Source organism: Cottoperca gobio, chromosome 5, assembly GCF_900634415.1.
Source record: "Cottoperca gobio chromosome 5, fCotGob3.1, whole genome shotgun sequence".
Taxonomy (NCBI): Eukaryota; Metazoa; Chordata; class Actinopteri; order Perciformes; family Bovichtidae; genus Cottoperca; species Cottoperca gobio.
In genome coordinates this window covers 19,774,173-19,795,975 of record NC_041359.1, presented here as the reverse complement: position 1 = coordinate 19,795,975, position 21,803 = coordinate 19,774,173, and the positions used below count along the sequence as shown (strand labels likewise).

The 21,803-nt window shown below is 40.4% G+C and overlaps 1 protein-coding gene across 1 annotated transcript; it reads right to left on the bottom strand.

Annotated features, from left to right (window-relative positions):
- Window positions 1-152: 152 nt before the first annotated feature.
- On the bottom strand, window positions 153-20,239 carry kdm5ba (lysine demethylase 5Ba). Its single transcript, XM_029431873.1, is given in 29 exon segments — window positions 153-1,269; window positions 1,586-1,713; window positions 1,844-1,997; window positions 2,266-2,286; window positions 2,288-2,454; window positions 2,557-2,647; window positions 3,106-3,525; window positions 4,336-4,494; window positions 4,709-4,888; window positions 5,114-5,252; window positions 5,992-6,347; window positions 6,573-6,693; window positions 6,908-7,058; window positions 7,266-7,390; window positions 7,968-8,149; window positions 8,931-9,125; window positions 9,432-9,551; window positions 9,885-10,047; window positions 10,220-10,401; window positions 11,219-11,377; window positions 12,178-12,297; window positions 12,710-12,868; window positions 12,975-13,075; window positions 13,199-13,292; window positions 13,597-13,722; window positions 14,546-14,716; window positions 14,836-14,958; window positions 15,136-15,213; window positions 19,934-20,239. Coding segments are annotated over 29 exon segments (4,476 nt in total). The 5' UTR covers window positions 20,087-20,239; the 3' UTR covers window positions 153-1,131.
- Between the last annotated feature and the right edge of the window lie 1,564 nt (window positions 20,240-21,803).

The following is a 21,803-nucleotide window of genomic DNA, read 5'->3' as shown; positions in this document are numbered from 1 at the left end:
GCTGTTTTGCGGTAAAAGAAGAAATTCTGGGTAAAACAGTTCCTCTTTTACAGAAAGTAAATGAGAAGAACTCAAAATCAAATCACCAAAATATACTGCAGACAAATGATTCAGTTTATGGCATTCAGCACTAAGAGGATTGACGAGTCCAGGCACATGGGAACAAACATTTTTTATTTTATAATGCAAACTGCAACATATGAATTATATTATTTACCGAAAGGAGCAGAAAAAGGTCATATATCCGTGGCAAGTATATCACACAGTCTGTGTTAAATCTAAGTCAAACACAATATTTTTTATCTAAACCATAAAAAGGGAAAATCCACCCTAAAACAAAATGTACATTCCTTTGATGTCGGACAGTTCATTATTATTTTGTGAACATCAAGTCTCACCCAAACGCCAAGACTAATTTTTCCCTCTGCAGACAGCACAAAAGGGAACCAGACTTTATATCAAAGTCAATGATTTAAGGGATGTGGGTAAATATTCAGGTGCTAACTTTTGCACATTAACTAGCTCAGACATACAGTCGCTCTCTGGTTCCTGATTCAAGTTCTGTTCACAAATCTTATTGAACTGTTTAATATCATAGGATTCGTAAAGTGAAGTCTTCAGGGTTTTTGCTTCAAGAAGGCATTCTATCAAAGAACTTCTAATCACAAATATACCTCCGGTGAAAACTGAACCTCAATTCATCAGTTCAGTTATTGCTTAGATAAATAATATTTACTCTACAAGAGAAAGATACATTTCACATTGTTCAGATGTATGTAAAAAAAAAGAAGGAAAAAAGCAGTTCTAAAATGTCAAATTGACTTTTTGTTTTTGGTTGAAAAATCCCTGCGCTGTTGAAACATTTTGAACATCTGCATCAAGTCCTGGAAAGTTTCAGAAAGGATTAGTTGGTTGGCTGAAAAACCAGCCATGTGACGAAAACAGTGACTGAAGTCTTTTGTAACTCTGGAGAAAGAAAAAAAAACAGTAAATAGCACCATGTTAAGGGCAAGCCAGAAGGTAAAGGGGGGGGGGGGGGAAGCCACAGGAGCACACAGAGTTCAGGTGTGCACGTTAAGTGCTGCAGCTTGCAACAAAAACCGCTGATCCTTCAAAGTCACTTTTTGGTCTTTATTTTCCTCTGTCGTAGTCTGGCTGTGTGCAGCTTATGCAAATATAGTCCTCCTTCTCTGCTCGGTCAGCAGACAGTCCAACACAGACCTGGTGGAACCACTCATTGCAGCTGCCGTCACATTGGACCCAGTTTACCTGAAAAGCAGAAAGATAGGAAAGAAAAAAAACGTTAACAAAACAAAAAGATAAAAATCAAACAATAAATAAAATGTGCTCCGTTAACACAAATGTGCAACGTCTGCACAATGCTCGAGTCTTATAGTGGTCGGGAAAACCCTGCAGTTTATTCTGACATCATGTTGCCTAAAATGTTGGTGACATTCTTATGTAAACACAACGGGCAATATGGAGGTCAGCAAAAATGTCCATATATCGTATTAAGTCCGTAATGTAACCTTTGTGACAGGCCTACGTGCATGTAGTACATTTAGCAGACAGATTTAAAACAAACCTCGTCGCCCTCTGGCTCTCTGCACCACGGTGCAGCACACAGCGAGAAGTCCTCCTCCGAGTCTGAAGCAGCGTGGTCGGACTCCGTGTGTGTAGGAGAACATGTCCGCTTGGTTTCTTCGCTCCTCTCTTCGTCCTCTCCTCTCTTTGTTCCTCTCTTCGCTCCTCACTTCGCTCCTCTCTTTGTTCCTCTCTTCACTCCTCACTTCGCTCCTCTCTTCACTCCTCACTTCGCTCCTCTCTTCACTCCTCTCTTCACTCCTCTCTTTGTTCCTCTCTTCGCTCTTCTTAGACTTCTTTTTGCGGAACTTCTTGGCCTTCTCGCTGTGCTGAGAGTCGGAGCTTTCCTTACGTCGCTTGGTCCTTTTGCTCTGACCGTTCACTGCCTCCTTTTTGTGACCGGAAACACCATTCTGTGTTAACACATAAGTATTAGGCAAGGCAAGTTTATTTATCTAGCACATTTCAACAACAAGGCGATTCAAAGTGCTTTACAAAAACATTACGAGATGAAAAGAAACACATTACAACAACCTCCTGAGACCTCATGACACTGAGGCTGTTATTTCAAACAACATGCAAACCTTTTTTATTCAGGGTCTCAGGAGGATAAATATACCAAAACAATAGTGCGTGATTGAGAATATGTTCCTCAACACACTTTGCTGTATTTGTCTCTACCTTGTGGTGGTGGGGGCTTCCCTCTCTGAGACTGTTGGTCCTGTTCTGTGTTGGTCCCACAGGGGGCGCTGTGTGAGGGCGGGGGGGCCAGTTTGTACAGCAGGTAACTGTACAGCTGCTCAGTTTCAGGCAGAGTGACCTGCAGCAGGAAGCCCTCCACCATCAGCTCCTCCAGCTCCGGACCGAGACCTGTGACAAACACGATGAGCGGCGGAGAGTTTAGAGGTGAAATAAAAAGAAAACAATGCAAAGTATGCGTAGATGCAAAGTGCTTTAAGCTTTAACACTGACCCTGGAGCGGAACAGACTGATGCTCTGTGTGAAGAAATGAACCGTTTATTTCCTGAGTCAGATGTGAAGATATTGCAGTTCCAATTCTCCCCTGAAACAATAAACAATCAACTTTAGTACGACAGAGAGCAGTGCGTCTACAGCGCCAATGAAGCAAAAAGACCCTCTGATGTAGGGGTGGGGGGAAAAATCAATACAATATTTATGTAAATTATGAATATAAAAAATACAAATTAAACTTTTTAGTAACAATTGCTTTTTTTTTTCAGTCCACTAGATGGTGCTGAGTTTGTTTTTTTTCTGTTAGCGGGAAGTTAGTAAAAATAAAGATTTGGAGTCATCGGAGGAAGAAATCAGAAATCTGCTGAAAACCTTGTTAGATAAACAAATATGAAGAATTTTTTGCAGTTGAAACTTTTCTTATGAATTGCAAAATATATGTTATCACAATACTCCGCATATCGCAAAATGTTTCAAATTGCAAGAATATCGTATCGTCAACAACAATCATGACACTCCTCTGTTCATCAACACTTTGTTTCCACTGACCGTCTTTGACACTTTGTCCAGCGCTCCCTCCGTGCAGGCCTGCTGAACTCGGTGCTGCCATCGCACCGTCCTCTCGATGAGGAAGCGCAGTGCGTCCCCTTCTGGCAGCCGAACCCGAATCCTCTGCAGGGAAGCCAACAGGGGCAGGACCTTGTCCAGAGGGGGTTTCCTCGACCGCTGGCAGAGTGGGCAAAGCCAGGCTTGGCCGTACTCGATGTCTGCGGGTGTTGTAACGCAGCCGCAGTGGAAAACTTCTCGACAGAGCTCACACTGCATCATGGCACCCGAAGGGGCCTTTTGGCAAACGCAAACACTAAGTGCACAACAGTTTTCGGCCGGAACGAGCTTGAACTCATTTGAAGTACGCAGAGACAACAGGATCTCCATCTCCCTGTGGCGAACCTCGGCGAGAGTAGCCATCTGTCAAAGAAGAAAATGTCATTTTATAAATCAGAATTAAAGACTAATCTCAATCTGCACCAGATTATGTCTCATGTCAAGGTCTGCAACTCATTTTTTTCAGTATCGATTAATCTGCCAATTCTTTTCCAGATTGATCGATTAATTGTTTGGTTTACAAAATGTCAGAAATGAGTGAAAGATGTTTTCTACAGTTTCACGCACTACAAGAGAATCGGTGAACAAACATTTCTGAGCATTAGGTCGAGTGATTCCGTTTAGGGCCGGGATTATAAAAACACAAAATGTGCTTATATTGATATTTGTTACATGTTTTTATGTTCATTAGTCAACTTTACCTTAGTTTATTGGTAATTTTGTTATTGTCTTTTATTCATCTTTTAGTACTGGCAATTTATTTTATTTATTTATTTTTAAGTTGTATTATTATCTTTCTTCTGTCTATATATGATATAAAACAGAGAAAAGCAGCAAATCTCCATATGTGAGAGGCTGAAAACAGCATTTTCTGCCATCGTTGCAGCTCTACTCGTAACTTACTGCTGTAATTAGGGCCGTCAAGGTAACATCGCCACACTGTGTTGAAATAGTGTTAATGATTTATAAAATCAATCATGTGTGGTAGACATTTCAAGGTCACCTGAACATTACGCAGTTACTTGTAGCCTTGTAGCAGATCTTCACATTAGTCAAGTTGGATTTTAGGGTTTCTTGCTAAATTAGAACAAATGTAACTGTTGAATGCAATTAGTTGCATCCATGAGAAATGTTAATAATGAGAGAAAAATAAAATGCTGCAGCTCCACTCACAGCAGAGGCAGAGTCCTTGCTCTCAGAGAGCGCTCTCTCCACGTCGCACAGAGACTCCAGTTTTGTTGAAGACTTTTTACTGATCTGTGTCGCTTCTTTTGCTTTTCTAGACCTCGACTTCTGATGCACGGTCCCCACATCGCATCTCGGACAAAGCACCTGTCGACATAAAAGCAAACACATTATTTATTGGTTCTGTTAGATTTGGAACACACACACACACACACACACACACACACACACACACACACACACACACACACACACACACACACACACACACACACACACACACACACACACACACACACACACACACACACACACACACACACACACACACACACACACACACACACACACACACACACACCTCAAGGAGAGAGAAAGGTGAGTTCTTCAGTAGGAATGTCTTAGCTGCGCTCTCCTTCCAGGTCTGAACGTCACTGACGAGGGCCTCCAGTCGACTCAGCGGGTCGAGCCTCACCGGGATGCCCTCTGCTCTGAGAAGCAGTTCAGCGAGGCTGTCCAGCACAGGAATACGGCCCCCGAGCTGCCAGCGTGAACACAAAGAAGACTTATGATCCAAACTCAACCATCTAGTGTGGAGTGCTCAGAACAGTCAGCATGGCTTAAGTTTAAAGTCCGCCTCAAGGCACATTTTAAAGTGTGTAAAACTGGGATTAATATTTTTGTTGAACTGAAACGGCTTTCTGTCTGGCTGCTGGCTAAGAAAAACTAATTTTTGAGTGGAAGGGGATCATTAAGTATATTCCACCTGAAGTGCTTCAGCTTCATGGAGCCACTTCTTGGCCTTGGTGATGACATCCTTCAGCTGCAGACAGTTGGGCAGATATGCAGGGATGTTTTCTACTTCTTGTCGAGCGGCGTCAAGTGTGTCCATGCTGTGATACGGCCTGTGAAGAGACATGAGCACATGTTCAGGTTTTATACAAAGTCTGATGATGAAGAGTCATTGTATCAAGATCATATGATGTGCTTGCTATAGCCAAGTCTGGATACAAAAAGAAACCCTCTGAATAATCACTTATGACCCACTACAAAGTGTGCCGTTGTCTGCGTCTTTCTTCTTATTAGTCGGCAAAGAGCCTTTGGGCCCCACTTGTATGTGTAGCTCTCAGCCAATTACAGCGTGCAGAGTGTGCATCCCCGGGTTTTCAAATACCGCCATTTTATCATGGCCACCGGCGACTAAAACCGAGACACAAGGCACCCTTTAGAGTCTCTATGTTAAAAAGAAAACAGCATTTGGTGACCAACGGGTTGTTACGTCACTGTGTTTGCCCTGTCAGTCTCTCTCCTCTAATGTGTTGTAGGTGCGTCAGTTTGACTGAGAGCAAACACACATATACACAGAGCAGACAGGCCACAGCAGGATGAAGCATGCACATTGCGTAAGTGTGGGTGTGTTTGTGTTTGTGCTTTAGAATAACAATAAGAAATTAACATTTTATTCCTCTCATAAAGAGGACGCTCCCGCTCTTCATTCACAAAAACCAACCGACCAAAGTAATGACTGTACCTTTACAAAGGAAGGAACATGGATTATACTCATTAAATTACTAAGTACTCCATCTGTTTTATTCTACCCGGGTGTGCCACAAAAGCTATGACAATACGACTGAGGGCCCTCACCTGGCTTCCATGAGGCTGAGCGCCCGCTCCTCCCACTGCTCCGACACAGTCAGCAGCTCCTGCAGACGAGCCATGGCTCTTTCCACTGAGCTGTGAGCGGCCAAACCCACGCCCTGGTCTATCAGCCTCCTCATGGTGTCCAGGCAGAGGCTTTCTGTCCGGCTGCTGGCTTGCTGCACGGCCTCCAGCCAGCGGGCCTGCTCCAGTCTCTCCCTCAACAGAGGCAGTTGAGGCAGCTCCACGTCCAGGCCCAGGCTCACGTCTAGCAGGTCCTGCAGCTGCAGCGGGCTGGGTGACTCATCAGAGAGGAGGCGCTCGCTGCGCTGCTGGAAGTCATCCACCCGGGCCAACAGGTCCTGGAGGTCACATGAAAGAGGCATTCAGGGACGGAGATTTGACTACTGAGACAAGACTTCATTCAAAAACGAAGCCAAATTCCCTCGCATAAACCAAACATCCAGAAATTGTTAGAATTCAATGTTAAAGTGTGATGACAAAGAAAAGAGCTTTAATATGTGCTTAAGTAAGTAATTCGACATCAATGATATTTCAGTTAATGCATCTAATCCAGAGCTACTAACCTTCAGTAAAGGAGCCTGTCGGATGCTGCACGGCAGGCTGTCGAACTGTCGGACAAAAGACCTCAGCTCCTCAACGGTCAACTCGTTCTGGTTTTGAGACTTTCCTCCTCCAGAACGATACCTGAAATAAAAAGAATTCAACAAATCTATAAAAAAAACACCACAATCAAAAAAGGATTTTAAAAGCTAAAATATACCAAAAAGTCAAAAGTCTCCAAACTGTGGAGCTTTGCACCTTAAAAAATTCAATTCTGTCGCATTTGTCTGGCAAGTTAAATGGTAAATACGAACAGTAAATGAGCCCTAATAACTCCTATAATCATACAATGTCGTACCTCGTCTGCCTCTTTCCGTTGAGAAGCTGTTGGGCCATCACAGCAACTTTATCAGCTTCTGATGCGATGATGCGCAGCTGATTCAGGAGGCTGATCTGTGGGAATGCCTTCGTTTCTGCCTGCTCCACCAGGCTGTGAAGCTCTTCCAAACCTATCAAGCAATGCAAGCGTTTAGAATCAAACATGAGGTCATTAAATCGTGTGGTCGGCTGCCAGCGTAGGTTTGAACATGGTTGGAAACACTTGGGATAATGCAAGTACACAACATGTATACAACATGGGTCTAGTTGTTACGTATTATATCTTTAAAGGATAACAGAGTTTTGTAGTACAGAATGTTTTTGCGTTGACGTCTAACCTCTTTTCTTGTTTCCTTTGTTCTCCAGGATGCCCTGCACACTACTGAGCCAGTCTTTATAGGACTCTGCACGCAGCTTCACTGACGCCATCATGGGATACAACTGGTCCAGTTTAAACTTGTAACTGTAGGAAAAGACAAAATCAGAAAGTGGATATACAATGATGGATTTAGAGCCAACGGGATTAGGACGTTTTAAATCATCGAATAAACTTAAAGCGTAATGAAATTCTCCTTTTGTTTGACATTTTCCCATATTACTGCCTCAGAAACTGCACACCTACTTCCCTGGTGATAGAAATAGCACATCGCAGACAGAAATTGAAAGCCAGGCTGATTTTAGCTGACGCACACAGGTACAGTATGAGGTTACTCAGTTAAGTCATTATTTCACTCTTTATGTAAGAACTTGTCTGCAAAGCTTCTCATTTCTGCCAGTTCGATTGTCGTACTATTGTTTTGGCTGAGAATTTATCGTTGAATTGATTTTATTGTGAATGTATTTGTTCCTGAATAACTTCAAAGTTCCTTTTTAAGATAGTATTTGGGAAAGCCTGATGCAAGTAGCCTTTAGCATGCCCAAGAGTTATCTTATCTGATGCAGAGGATTCATATAATAGTAAAAACTACACAGAAGACAAAATCACAAGAGGAAACTGACACCACAAGCGTGTTCAGTTGTTGTGGTTACTGAAGACTCACTGGAGTGTTAGGTTGCTATGGGGACAGCCGCAGAGGTCCCGGGCGTGGTACAGACAAACCATCTTGCCAGGACTGCAGGCACAGGTGATGCCAGACAGGTAGCAGGTGGTCCGACACTTGCTGCACTGCCGCTCCTCATCTGGGAGCACCTCATAATCAACTTGTCGAGATCGCACCACACCCTGAGGAGAAAAGTCAAGTCATTAGAGCTGCAGAGGAGACCGAGGAACTGAAGGAGACAGCTGGGCAGAAAAGTCTCCTGATAAAGTTCAACGTTTTCTCTATTGTATCCTTGACGACTAGAGCTGCAAGTAACCATTATTGTTCATCAGCAACGATCAGTCGACTAATCCTTACAGCTCTATTGAGGACGCATCAGGAAGGGTGCACCAGCTTTACTATAACTGCCCCACAGGAGCCGATTCAAATGTGTTTTTAAAGAAAATGAATAAAAGATAAATGGATCTTTAATTCAAACTATTTGCAATTGTTCAAATGTATTTTTTTTTAAGATGGTGTAGCCAAACTGCAGGCCTGCTTTTAAATGGCCGTATTTTTTAAAATAAATTAGAATATGGCTAGAGCATGTTTCTAATCAATTGCACCCTATGTACATTGAACATCCCATCTTAAACACTGAATTTGGACTAAATTTGATCAGTCTTAACCTGTAACTTACATCGTTATCTTTTTAAGTGGGCTCTTGGTCCATTCACGATTAGAGTTTAAAAATATTTCATGTATTATATGTGGGATTTTCACTTTCACGATGGTCTAGTTTAGACTATCGTGAGTAATTGCGTCCCATGAACAGTTTGTCGTGACGATGAAAGATCACTCACTTTACCTCCTAGGGGTCTATAATGTGCTGAAATACTAAAACTACATCCGACCATCGTTCAGTTTTGTTAATCTACTAAACTAATTAAAAACAAGACACAATAGATCCGTAACACTGCTCACCATCTTGTTAATCTTCTCTCTTAGTTGTTCTTCTTCTTGGACCATCACGATCATCTCCTTCTGCACGGCCGACGCCAGGTCGACATCCATCGTGTCCGCTTTGTACGCCATGTTACAAACCATCTCGTCGTGTGAAAAGACGCAGTACCTGCTCAACTGGCGGTAGTGTGCCACACATTTACGGCCGATGGGCATCTGTCCGAAGATAGAAAGACGAGTTTGAGTTTAGGAGTGATGGGCTAACGGGACTAATGAGGCGTTTATAGTAATACCAACAGGCCTCTGATAATTAGAGGTTTCCATATAATCTGCGTTTCCTGTTTTGTAAAGTACAATGAGCTGCATCGCTGCATTAAAGATGCTACACAAATAGTTATTATTAGTATATTTATACGTGACTGCTTGAGCAAGACATATTTCTTAGTAAGAATCTAAGGGCGTGAACAGAACGTGTACGAGTTCTCTGGTTTGTGCAAACAGACAGGTAACAGATGTTCTCACCCAGTCCATGGTGCAGAAGTTGACAGCTTCAGCAAAGTTGAAGCCCTGGTTGAATCCACTGTGGTAAGCTCTGGGGAAGGTGATGACAAACTCGCCGGCACATTGGTTGGTGCGATAGATCTAGTGATCAGTAAGAAAATAAAACTAATTACAAGCTGTAAGAGTTTAACAGTCCATGTTTTTACAATTATCATTTGTTATTAAGGAGGAAAGTTCTGATGTCTTGATTTATTCTGTACTTCAAATGTAAGATTTAGAAGTAGAGAGACACCACAATATTATTGTACTATACTTGTTGATTATATTTGATTTACATTAACTGACACGCTTTCTGTGCAACTGTGACGTGTGAAAGGAATTCTGTCCCCGCGCTTAGTGGATAAAGATCTTGCTTTGTTTCAGACATTTAAATGCGATGAATAATAAATGACTGCAACAGAGAGAGCAGGTTACCGGGACGCCGTTGTTCATCAACGTGTTGGGATTCATGATGGTGACCAGCTGGTGAAGGAGGTCTGGCTGGGACACAAACAGCTCTGGTGCCAGGTTCTTCATGACCGACTCGAGGTGCTCTGCGGCATAACCAGGCGCCCCGTACCACGTCTTCGGCTCCCCCCTGCAAATACGGTCAAAACTACACTTAACACCACACACACACACATTTCTTTATAGACTTACAAAACATACAACACTGCATTTCTTGTGAAAGTATCAGATTGTTCCTCATGTAAGAAAGTCAAACATCACTATGACAGATACACAATAAGAGTTTAGAGAGTGCACTCTACCAGTGAAGGTAGTTTATGGAGTAGCTCCAGTGGTCCTCAATATGCCAGCAGAAGGAGGAGAAGCACATGCCCACATACAGCCACGGTAACTTCATCCCACAAATGTCGGCTGTAATGTGAGTCAGCACGGAGGAATCCAGCACCGGCATGTTGTTCAGGTTCCAGCCGCTGCTCAGGTAATGCTGCAGGTCAAACACAGGTCTCAATACTCCACTTCTTACTCCAATATAGTTTTATCCAGCCGGCATTATATTAGTTATCACTGGGACAACTGGTCATATTGTTAACTTTCCCAGCAACCAGCTAAACAAATCTACATTTCTTTAGGAATGACTGAAGTGTAGAAATACTCTTGTGCTTTTACTTAAGTACGATTTTTAATGCAGGAATTGTACTTGTAACAAAGTATATTAGAACAAAATGTCATTATGCAGAATGGCTCATATACATCAGGTTATTGGACTATAATTATTAATGTATTCATGTGTTCATCACTATAAATGTTGCAGCTTGTAAAGGCTGAGAACATTTTAATTACTTTATATACTGCTGGGCAGCTTAACCTATACAAATATATCACAATTTATTCTGTTGATATATATTTTTTAATTAATAATCTAAATCTGCAAAGTAACTAAAGCGGTCAAATGTAGTCGAGTAAAAAGTGCAATATTTCCCTCTGAAATGGAAAGTAAAAGTATAAAGTAGCATAAAATAGAAATACTTAAGTAAAAGGTACAAATACCTCACAAGTATAGTTAAGCACAGCACTTGAGTCACAGTTACAGTCCACCACTGATTGTGTGTGGATATGTTTTGTAGACATGTAGGGGAGGTAAACTATTATATGTCCCCATTTACATGACGACGACATTTACAGAATTTCCAGTAACGTTCAAGTTCAATTATTCAAGTTAAAGACACCAAATTGGGGTGAAAATTGATTCTGACCGTAGCCAAATATAACACATCATCCCCATGACAGCCGACAGATTGTACCTCATCATCAGGAGAGACTTCAAAATGGCTGCTACTCAAAGGGAAACCGCTCCCAAACTCCTTGGAGGCGATGTCTGCTCCGTACTCCACAGTAACGTCATCCTCAATGGTGCTGACTAGACGCCAGAACTCCTTCTCCACCAGCTCAGTGGGAACCATCTGAAACACACAAGGGGAGGACACGGCGTGAGTGTGTGCTGCATGAACACAAGAAGAAAGCAAAAGCTAGTTTTATCCCAAGATCAAAGCAAATTAAGAAAAGCGTGTCGGTGTTATCGCTACATCGCTGTACACTACACGCTTCTTATACTCCGCACGGTGAACCTTGCATAGTCCTCTGACAATTTTGCACAATTCTACCACGTCTAAAACGGCACAGCTCTTCCACTTCAGATATAAAGGTCCATATTTTTTCACAGTAATTTGTCATACGTTTATTTTATGTGTTTCCTCTTAGGTCTATATTTAAAGTTTATTGTGCACATTTATTTTATAATAGCTATTTTTTTAAATATTCGCTCTTATTTATTTATTTATTTTCCTCTTACTGTGTTAGTGCTATGCACCAATACAACAAAGCAAATTCCTTGCATGACCTACTTGGCAATAAACCTATCGGATAGACAAAATGTCCTGCCCCGACTTGTTGCTCATGAGGTCTGCTTTTCCCTGCTCCCCCCTAAGCCAGACGTCTGACATCTTCACCTTTTTCTCTCTCTTTGTGCAGTAAGAGTATGTTCACAGGATGTGTGTGTGTGTGTGTATAAGAGGGGGAGAATAACATCTGATAAGACAAACAGGACTCTCTCTGTGTTTTCAAAGCATTCCTTTGTTGCAGACCAGTCAAAAAACACAAGTAGCAGAGAGTTCGGGACCCTTTTCCTCAAAAGATCTTCCAAAGTCTGCCTTAGAAATGACTGGGTAGAATGGATATCAATTAACAAGTGACGCAAACTCACATGAACTGGCATGTTGAAATAATCAGACTTGAAGGAATCTGCCATGTCTCCAAAAGCCTGGAGGGTGTAGCTCCTGCTGGCCTGCTCAAAGCCAAAAGCGACAGGAGGTTTGCCACATTCCTGTAAAAAGAATAGAAAGATGAAAAATAAAAAAGTTAAAGCAGTGCAGTTTACACCCATGTCCGTCAAGAATGTCCTCACAAATAGACATTTGTGTGAAATTGTCATAGTTAGCATATGAATTCTTGAGTTGTAGCCAAAAAGGTTTGTGAGGTCACAGTGACCTTTGACTACCAAATTCCTATCAGTTTATCGTCGAGTGCAAGTTGATGTTTGGCCCAAATTTGAAGAAATTCCCTCCAGGTGATACTGAGATGTCATGTTTACAAGACTGGGGGCGGATGAACAACCCGAAAACATAAAAACATTTGGGAGTCGTTTTATATTTGTGAATATCAGGCAGACGATTATTCTCTTGTTCCCAATTATAAGCTTCTCTTCCAGGATTTGGCTCCCTGGGGGTGGCGCTCACCTGAGCCAGGCACTTGGGGCATCTCCAGTCTCCTTTGGGAACGTCGTGGAGGGGAGGGATCAGACAGAAGATGTGATAGCTGTCATCACAGCCGTCACACAACAGCAGCCGGTCCTCCGCAGTCCCATTGCCACAAACCAGGCACATGTACTGGTCCACCTGAGGAGACAGGACAGTTGTGAACCTGCCTTTGTTCTTTTTACTGGCACAGTATTGGAGTTATAGGGATTTAAGCAAACATTTCAATACAAAATAATGTACTTACTTTACTCGAAGGAGGTCTCTTATCCAATACAGTTTCTTCATAATCTGTTGGATCCTCATGTTTAATGGGCTCCCGTTTCACCTCAGTGACCGCCATCCTCACTGAAAGACACACAGGAAGGCTCAATGGAAGCCTTAAGACTCTCCAATACCATCACTCTTTAATATCCAACACATTCCTCTTTTCCTCAATAAACCAAGCCACACTGCTTGCTTTGTTCTTACCAGGTTCGTGTTTGCCAACATAAGTTCCCATCCTCCTCCTGAGATTGGGACGATTCTCGCAAACTTCTCCTGGTTCGGTTTTAACACAGCCTCTCTGTCGGAGTCACAGTGAGCGTCAGAGAGAAACAGTGGATAACAACAGTTGCACATATCACTGGGTCCTCAATAAGATCTGATGGGTTGCTGGGTTAGTGTGAAAAAACAAGTGGCTTCACTAATAAAGTGCAAAAAAGAGCAACGGGTTGTCTCTCAAAGCATTCCTGCTGTGTGTGGATTGCATATGAATATGAACATTTACTTAAACCTCCAGATTTAAGAACACACATTAGCATATCGTACACATAATGAATTAAACATGGCAGTGACAATGTCAGCGAGAGAGTGAGAGCGAGACTCACTTCAGATTTCATTCGTTTCGCTCGGCGAGCGATGCTGCAGGTCTCCTGGGGCTGGACAGACTGCCGCTGCGGCAGGTCGTGAGGGGTGTACTCCTTATCTTTAGTGTCACTGTTCAGGGTGGCTCTCTGCAAGAGGAAGTAGGTGAGTGTGATTAAAGTGACACCTTCTTTAAAACGGCATTAAAGCCAAATTAACAAAACAAAAATCACACACTTTCAAACAATGTAAGAAATACAAATACGATCTCCTACGACAGCGATTATAAAAGTGGGGAACAGTTGTCACCGACTACAAGAGTTTGACTAAATAAAATCAAAACTAAAAAAGGAAATTTGACATTTGGGTTCCTTACAATTCAATATGGTACCAGTGATTTTCTTTCATTAGTTCTAGTTTAGTATGACACCAAGAGCACCGGTGCCAAGTTCAATTTAAACCAACATCAAACGGTTTCTGTAAAGTGAATAATATGGTTGAAATTAACTGCAGCACACATTGCATTTAAATTCAAAATCACTAATACTTAAGAATGTGATGCAGAAATACTAAAATACTTTAACACTAAAACCTTTTCTGTGGCAAAATATCTTAAAATGATTAAAGGCTGATTACAACACTAGTGAATTTATATGATACTGCTCTGACTAAGTGGACCAAACACTTAATACCTGGCACAGTTAAGACTGCAGTATCAATGACATTCTCTGGACCAAACTAAGACTAGTTCAAAGGACCTCTTTAACGCAATTAAAATACATATTTACCCAAATTATAATGCTGTCACCTACAATAACACTGTGTGTATTGACCTGGTAGAGAAAGAGTTCTTGTAATAATAATAAACTGTGTAGCTTGAAAGAGGAACTTAAATGGACTATGAATTCTTACAATAAACATCCACACTGTTCCTCTGCTGGGAAATGAAAACATAAGGGATAGGGGACGTACATGCTGATTGTCTCCGGTCTGGAACAGGTTATATGGGTAGAGGATCCTCTCATAGTGTGCCCGCAGATGAGAGCCAATAGCCTTGCCTGGAGCAAAGCCCATCTTGACAGATATCCTAGTCCATCGTCGCTCTCTGCAGACGGCATCGAAGCCTCCCTCTACATTCACCAGCTGTATGTGTGTAACGTTGTTTTATACTCGCATGTAAATACACATTCCACAGTTAATACATACACAATAAAACTTTAACTTGAGTCCTGATTTCAAAATCAGCCAGGATTTTCACGCACCCTATTCAGCTGGTAAAGATCCAATATCTTTCTTTCCACGTGAGGGATTTTCAGGGTGCATCCTTGAAGCTCCCAGAATTTTGCTATTTGATCCAGGAAGTTGAGCTTGACTCTGGTCTGAGCCTAAAATCATAGTGAAACAAAAGTTAATGTCGAGTATTGAACAAACACGGTAACATTGTAGCAATAATTTAACATTTTAAAACAGCAGAAAACAATTTACAGGATTTTTATAATTTACCAAAATTCCACATTTACTGCATGAGTCTTAAACATATAAACATAATACAAGGAATGTACCTCCAACTCATTAAGTCTTTGTATCCGTGGTGTGAATTTCAGTCTGTCAACATCACAGGCAAAGGGTGGCTGCCATTGCTGGAGGAAAAGAAAAAAGAAAGAACAAAACTTTATTAAGCAAAATGACACCACACTTTTGATGGTTGCAATGAAACAAAAGTCTTTGAAACAAAATTGTGTTCATCATGTACAACAAGGACCCAAATATAAATGACGAGTAGTTTAAGTCAAACCACTCAAAAATGTGTTTTTTTTGTCAACACATCCATGAAAACACCAAAACCAAAAATGTGTTTGTGGCCTCCTCAGTCTGTCTGTGGCTCTCCGCTCCAATTGAAGACTTAAATATTCAGAACAATTCATGAATACACACATTTATACTGTCATTTCTATAGCAAACACTAAACAAATCAGCAACAAATGTGAAGGTACTAGTGAATATGTGCGGTTGCAGGACCTTGATCAAAAATAAAACCATACAAAAGTACCAGAACTTTCTTTTTAATACAGTTTGGAAAGAAATGTCATTGAATTATTGACCCAAATAAAAAGAAATACAAGGAGGAGAACATATATTTTGACTATTGCTTCTTATCACAGTGAGATATTTTAACTTAAGTCTAATCCTGACTACACACCCAGTCTGCACATCCAAGGGACTGTTATTAAAGGAAGTAACAGCGCGTCCGTGCAAACATGCTGCGTGCAGGGATTCTGGTTGGTCCATATTGGTAATCTAATTACGGTTGATTAAATGTTAATTTTTTTGTTTTTGCATTCACAAAACTACATGGTAAATAAGATTTTTAAATTCACATTCAGCTGCATGGCAATGTTAGGAGTGATGTCAAAATAAAATGTCTTCAAATGTTTGTCAGAGCCTTTGAATAAAACCGACCTATTTATCAAATACCATAATTGTCACCAGGATGTGATTCAACGAAACACACAAAAATATCACATGGCTGCCTGTCGTTATGTGAAGGACTTAACTACACAAGCGTGACCACCACCATCTGTCGTACTGACAGACTAAACACCGACGTGTCTGATATTAATGCACTCACACAGCTTACTGCGAGTCTAGAGATCATGGTGGCTCAAGAATCAGCAAGATCATCTCTGTTTTAAAATCATTAAATGTGTGATGCCACACTCCTGCTGATGTGTCACAAGTGAGAATATTTATAAATGAGAGCAAAACAACTTGTGAAACTGGGTCCTTGAGTGTGGTGGAAAGTGGGCTGACAGGAAGTCGATATGGTGTACGCTCTCATAGACTGATATTCTTACTTTGGTAGATAAAGAGTTAGCATTAGTTAGAATAAAACTCAAACCAAAGAGATTAAATAATCCAGCTATTTCTTCAAAGAGTCCCCAACATCCTAGAGTACTTTCTGATACCATGGAACAGACCGAAATGTTAATCTTAGAGTTAAGTTTCAGGTTTCAGATTTGCCCTTCAAAGAGTTTAAAAGAATTGCTGAATCCATAAACTGGAAGTGTGTAAAGCTGCGCCTGCTCTGCCACAGCACTGAATGGATGGTTACTTAATGGCTCAGATTCTGGGCTCAACACTGTGTTTCCAGAAAAACTGGCCACATTGTAAATACCAATCTCAATAAGATGTAACAGCTTTGTTGGCAAGGAACATTTTTCTTCTATTAGAAAAGCAAATAACAACAACCTAAATCTACAATTTGGATTTTGAAATTTGGATTTCAAAAGTTAGCACAATATTTTTATGAGATTGACACATTTCTCATTCACTCTTAATTTGTGGAGATACATCAACTTGTTATTACATGTGTATAATAACCAAATTAAGATATTATGTCTGGCTAAATCACCAAGTTCACATCTAAGTGTCAACCTGACACTACATTTTATTGAAAAGAGAATGTGCCAAATTGGCACGCAAGATTTAAACTGATCATGTGACTCGGCCGGGCCTGCTAATTAGGCTACAGCTCTGGATCTAAGTCAAACTTTAACTATCACAATAATTTTTTAATGGGTACAGAAGCACACAGTTCTTTTTTTAATTTATGGTCAGCATATTCTTTATAACAGACCACCTGCTGCATGCAATGCTACTGTGGGATTAGCACTATAAAATGTAAAGTGTTGCACACAAGATTAACTGGGTCTGGTCAGGCTTTTTTTCCCTTGCTATGGAAATGCTGGTCAGAGTAGGGACAATAGCCGCATTAACACAACCTTATCATCTGTAGACAAAGCTGGATTACAACCACAAATGTCCTGGCACAAAAGAGAAACAATCACTTTGAAACATGTGGAACTACACAGGGTTTTTGTTTTTCTAACCATCCTTAATACACAAGTCTGACCACACCAGTTAAGAGTGCACGTGCAATTTTGTTGTTGGTAAAAATCACACACAGCCTTAAGAAAGATATTTTGCATATACAGTCGAAATGTGACACGTGCAAAACCTTGGAGGAAATACTGTGCACCGAGAAATCACTGATTAAAAACCGGTTGTGGTGCAATGTCTTCTTCCCTTCTATATCTATATCTATATCTATATCTGTATATAATTTTTAAAAAACACTACAGAGAAATTAAACAAATAAAAAAGGAGATCTCAGGCCAGATCACACCAAAAGAAAAGGGGACGTTACATGTGTGAACCTTTGCCATACAAGCCTCCAGGATGCTCCATGTCCTCCTTATACAAACACACAAAACAAACTCAAAATTACACACCTAAAAATTTGCCAGAGTAGAAATCCACTGTTATGAGCTCAGGTCCACATAGCTGAAGGATTTGAGATTGTTTATTGGTTTGTTTGGCCAACACACCACCCTGGAGCCAAATGTTGGTCTGAATGTTCAGTAGAAAATGCTGGTGCATGACACAGGGCTGCAAACAATGGAGCCTACACAGTGTAGGACAAACAGTGGAGTTTGGCTTTTAAGAATGTGATTTTATTTCTCTTCTTTTGGCACATGTATTCGTTTTATATACCAGTGTATACACTCAATAAGCAGCAGGTATCGTAGTTGAACTTTTTGGACATTCTGCTTCTTACCACATTTTTACTACAAAGAAAAAAAAAAGAATTACCCAGCATTTTAAAACAGTCATAAAAAATGCCAGTAAACACAAGCGACTTGCAGTGATGACTTGAAGCTGTTCAGGCTAGAGTAGTAAGCTATAGCTTTGTCTCTCAAGTACTTCTAAATGGTAAAAAATATCTCTATAAGAGATTTTGCACTGGTCAAAACAATGCAGTAAATAGAACAACCATTAGTTCCTTGTTTTAAATCACATTTCTTAGAGCTTTTGCCACTGCCTTCTTTTGTTTACATGAGATGTGCACGTTCAGCCATGCCTTCAAATGCAGGTTTCCTTTTGGAGGAGCAAACACCTAGCAGTCCCCCACCCACCCGCCCACCCTTTTTGGGATTATATATTTCTTTTTAACTGTGCAAAATGGGCTTTTACAGCTTACTCAGTTCTATTATAGTTGAGCCTTATGTTATCTGATGGCAAACAGGTTACATAAAAACAATCTCCATCCATGACCTTAATGTTTTTGAACTGACGCATTAATAACTGTCATGGTAATTACCTGCTGCTCCTTGTAATACTGCTTCTGTTGGACATTGTGTTTTTATGTAAATGTTCCTCCTGTCTGGATGTGATACGGTGTGTTTTCATTAACCTTTTTTGATAGCAGACTTTGTATAAGCAAACCATAGATAAATGTCTGCCTTCTGCAGGCAAAAAGTAAACAAGAAAGTGTTTTCTATCTCTAAAATTAATTAATCCAGAATATTTAGCTCTTTATCCTAATTTGCGTGCAGGCTTGGACACACCCTTGAATCTTCCCTCCCATCAGTGTCAGACATTAATGTGACATTAATTTCAATTAGTTACTTGATATTTTGTCTGTCCTGAAAGACTTAATATTAGACTCACGCGACGTTTTGGGGAGGTGTGGCATAATAATCATCCAATTTGAAAAAAATAATATATATATTGGCCTATAAATAGAAATATATTACAAAATCCGAGAGTTGTTTTCATTATAACAATATAACATTATTCTCCAAGTTAGCTAACAAACTAACGCTGTCAACAATATGGAATAATCGTCTTAAAAGTAGGTTTTAAACATTATAAAGACAAAAAGAAACAGTGTCCGTTGAGCTCAACGCGTCGCTTCGCTCCATAAACAGTTGGTCACCGTGCACGTACGTAACGTTAGCCAACGGTAGACAACTGCGGCTTTAAAACAGGCCTGATTAACGTAAGCTAGGTCACCTCATACTGGCTAAATCCATTTAATGCTGTTAGTAAAGTTATGCTATACATTTAACAAAACGGTTTAAAAACAGGGGTCAAATTAATATAGTTTAAATCTCGGTGAGCTCATTTCCGTGCGCCCAGTCCAGGAAGCATTTCATACTGCGCTAACGTAAACACTTTCCCATTATATTTGCATACAGACAAACTTTAACGTTTGGATTATTTTTCCGAAATTGTGCCCTTTAAGATGACTGTTTTAATAAATACATGTGTGTCTGTTTGGAGGTTAAAAACTTGATCAGGACACAGGATTTATTAGTCCGAGAGTGCTTCACTATCGTTGTTGCAAACACAACAGTCCAAGCTCCGGCTAGCTGACAATTCAACTCGGAGCCGCAATCCGCCATGTTGAAAGCTGTCTAAAAACACAACTTTGCCTGCTAAATTATCAACAGCAGCTGGGGCCAACACACAACGCCAGAAAAACATAGAATAACTGTCAAATGAAGAAATACTAACCGGCGGCGGTCGGACTTTGCAGATGCCAGTTTTCTCTGCAATGGGTCGTATTTTGTTGATGTACGCAAAAGGGTCGGCAAATTCCTCCCAGCTGGGCTCAAAAACAGGGCACTCCGGAGGGGGAATGAACTCATTCTGCTGTGGTTGAGTCATCGTTGCATCTTCGTTATGACTGTAGCTGAAATGTGTTTTTAAAAGCGCTTCCTACACGCCAAATATGATCGCAATTAATTTCTTGTCTTTCAGTTCATGTCCACTCTCCACTCATTCAACTCAAAGACGAATTATCTAGTTGGAGACGAGGTGACAGCCAGAGACTGTGTACTTCCGCTTCGAAAAGTAGACACCCACGACCTACTGTATTTTTTTGTACCCAGTTTGTGGTTATATCGCACAAAAACACACTATTTGTACATTATTTAACATGTCGATATTAATTGTGTGTATTACTGTTTTTTGCTACACCAATATAACCCGTTCATATATGGTTGAAGGAGTTAAATACATGTAGGACTGTGTTAGAAGACGCCTTAAACGTAATTTAAATCTACTTTAATGCCGTCCTAAATACAGTAGATTTTGCTCTCTCGTAGTTAACACTTTGTGAGCACAATACTCTTTAGTTATGGATTATTATAGTTTATTGGTTCCGTGGTTTCCTATCAGATGGTTTCCCCCCTGTTGGATGAGTTTGATTCATACACCCTTTTGGCACGCTGGTGTACTGTGTTGTGTGTTGGGTCAGTTCACACATGAAGGGATTAGTTGTATTCGGCTCTTCCTTGCCCCGCCCGGCTTAGCCGTAATAATAGACGTATCAGACGGTACATTGGGTATTATAATCGAACACACCCACCAGATCATGGCGCGCTGACCGGAACTTCATTTTTAAATGGTCTAGAGGAGCTCGTTGATTGGTAGAGACTACAGTCATATGTTGATAGTTCAGTTGTTTATGTTTTAATAATAATAATAATAATAAACATTTTAATTAAGACATTTATTCTTTACTGACTCCTGGACGCTTCAAGCATAACGCATAGCCTCTATAATATAGTAAAATAATATCATTTGAAAATGTGCCACAATTTTATTATTTATATTAATACAAGTAATAATATTAATACATTTGATATTTAAATAACCCTTTCGCAAACAAAGTAACAAAGTGCTTGGCTAGGTAAAAATGCCAGACAAACAATGATAAAAACAATTAAACCTATTTAATTGTTTAATCATATATTTACAGTTTTTGCCATGTTCTCCCAATGTGCATGAGGCCACTTGCTAAACAGGACCGTCCATATGGAAAGGAAAACATAATTTGAATTATCTACACAACAGTTGTGTGATCTGCTGATAAAAGGATGGTCTACCACTCTTTTTGTTTTGCTCTGTATGTGAGACTGATTTGAATGTCCCTGTTCTCTGTTTCATCTGAACTTCCCCTTGGTGGAATTTGGACAGACTATAACGGCTACACATGACAGGTGTCTTTCAAAGTCAAACATGCAAGATCAGTCTCACAAACAACTTTGGATCACCACTAACTATTTCTTTGGTCTTGAGTAATTTAGCATACAAAGCATATATAGCTTTGAATTGTTCATGTAAAACTAGGCACATTTGAATTATATTTAGCTTTATTGAACCTGGTTTGTCACATTGACATCAATCTCTTTTACATGGGAGACCTGGCAAAGAAAAGCAACAACACAGAGCTTCAACAATTAACATAAAATATTGATGTAACATTAAAAATGATGCGATAAAACATTTGCACAGAGACATCTAGGACTCAATAGATTCCACCAGTTTTAAACTGATTCAGGGTTACTATATTTTGAATGCCCATTTTTTGGAACATAAT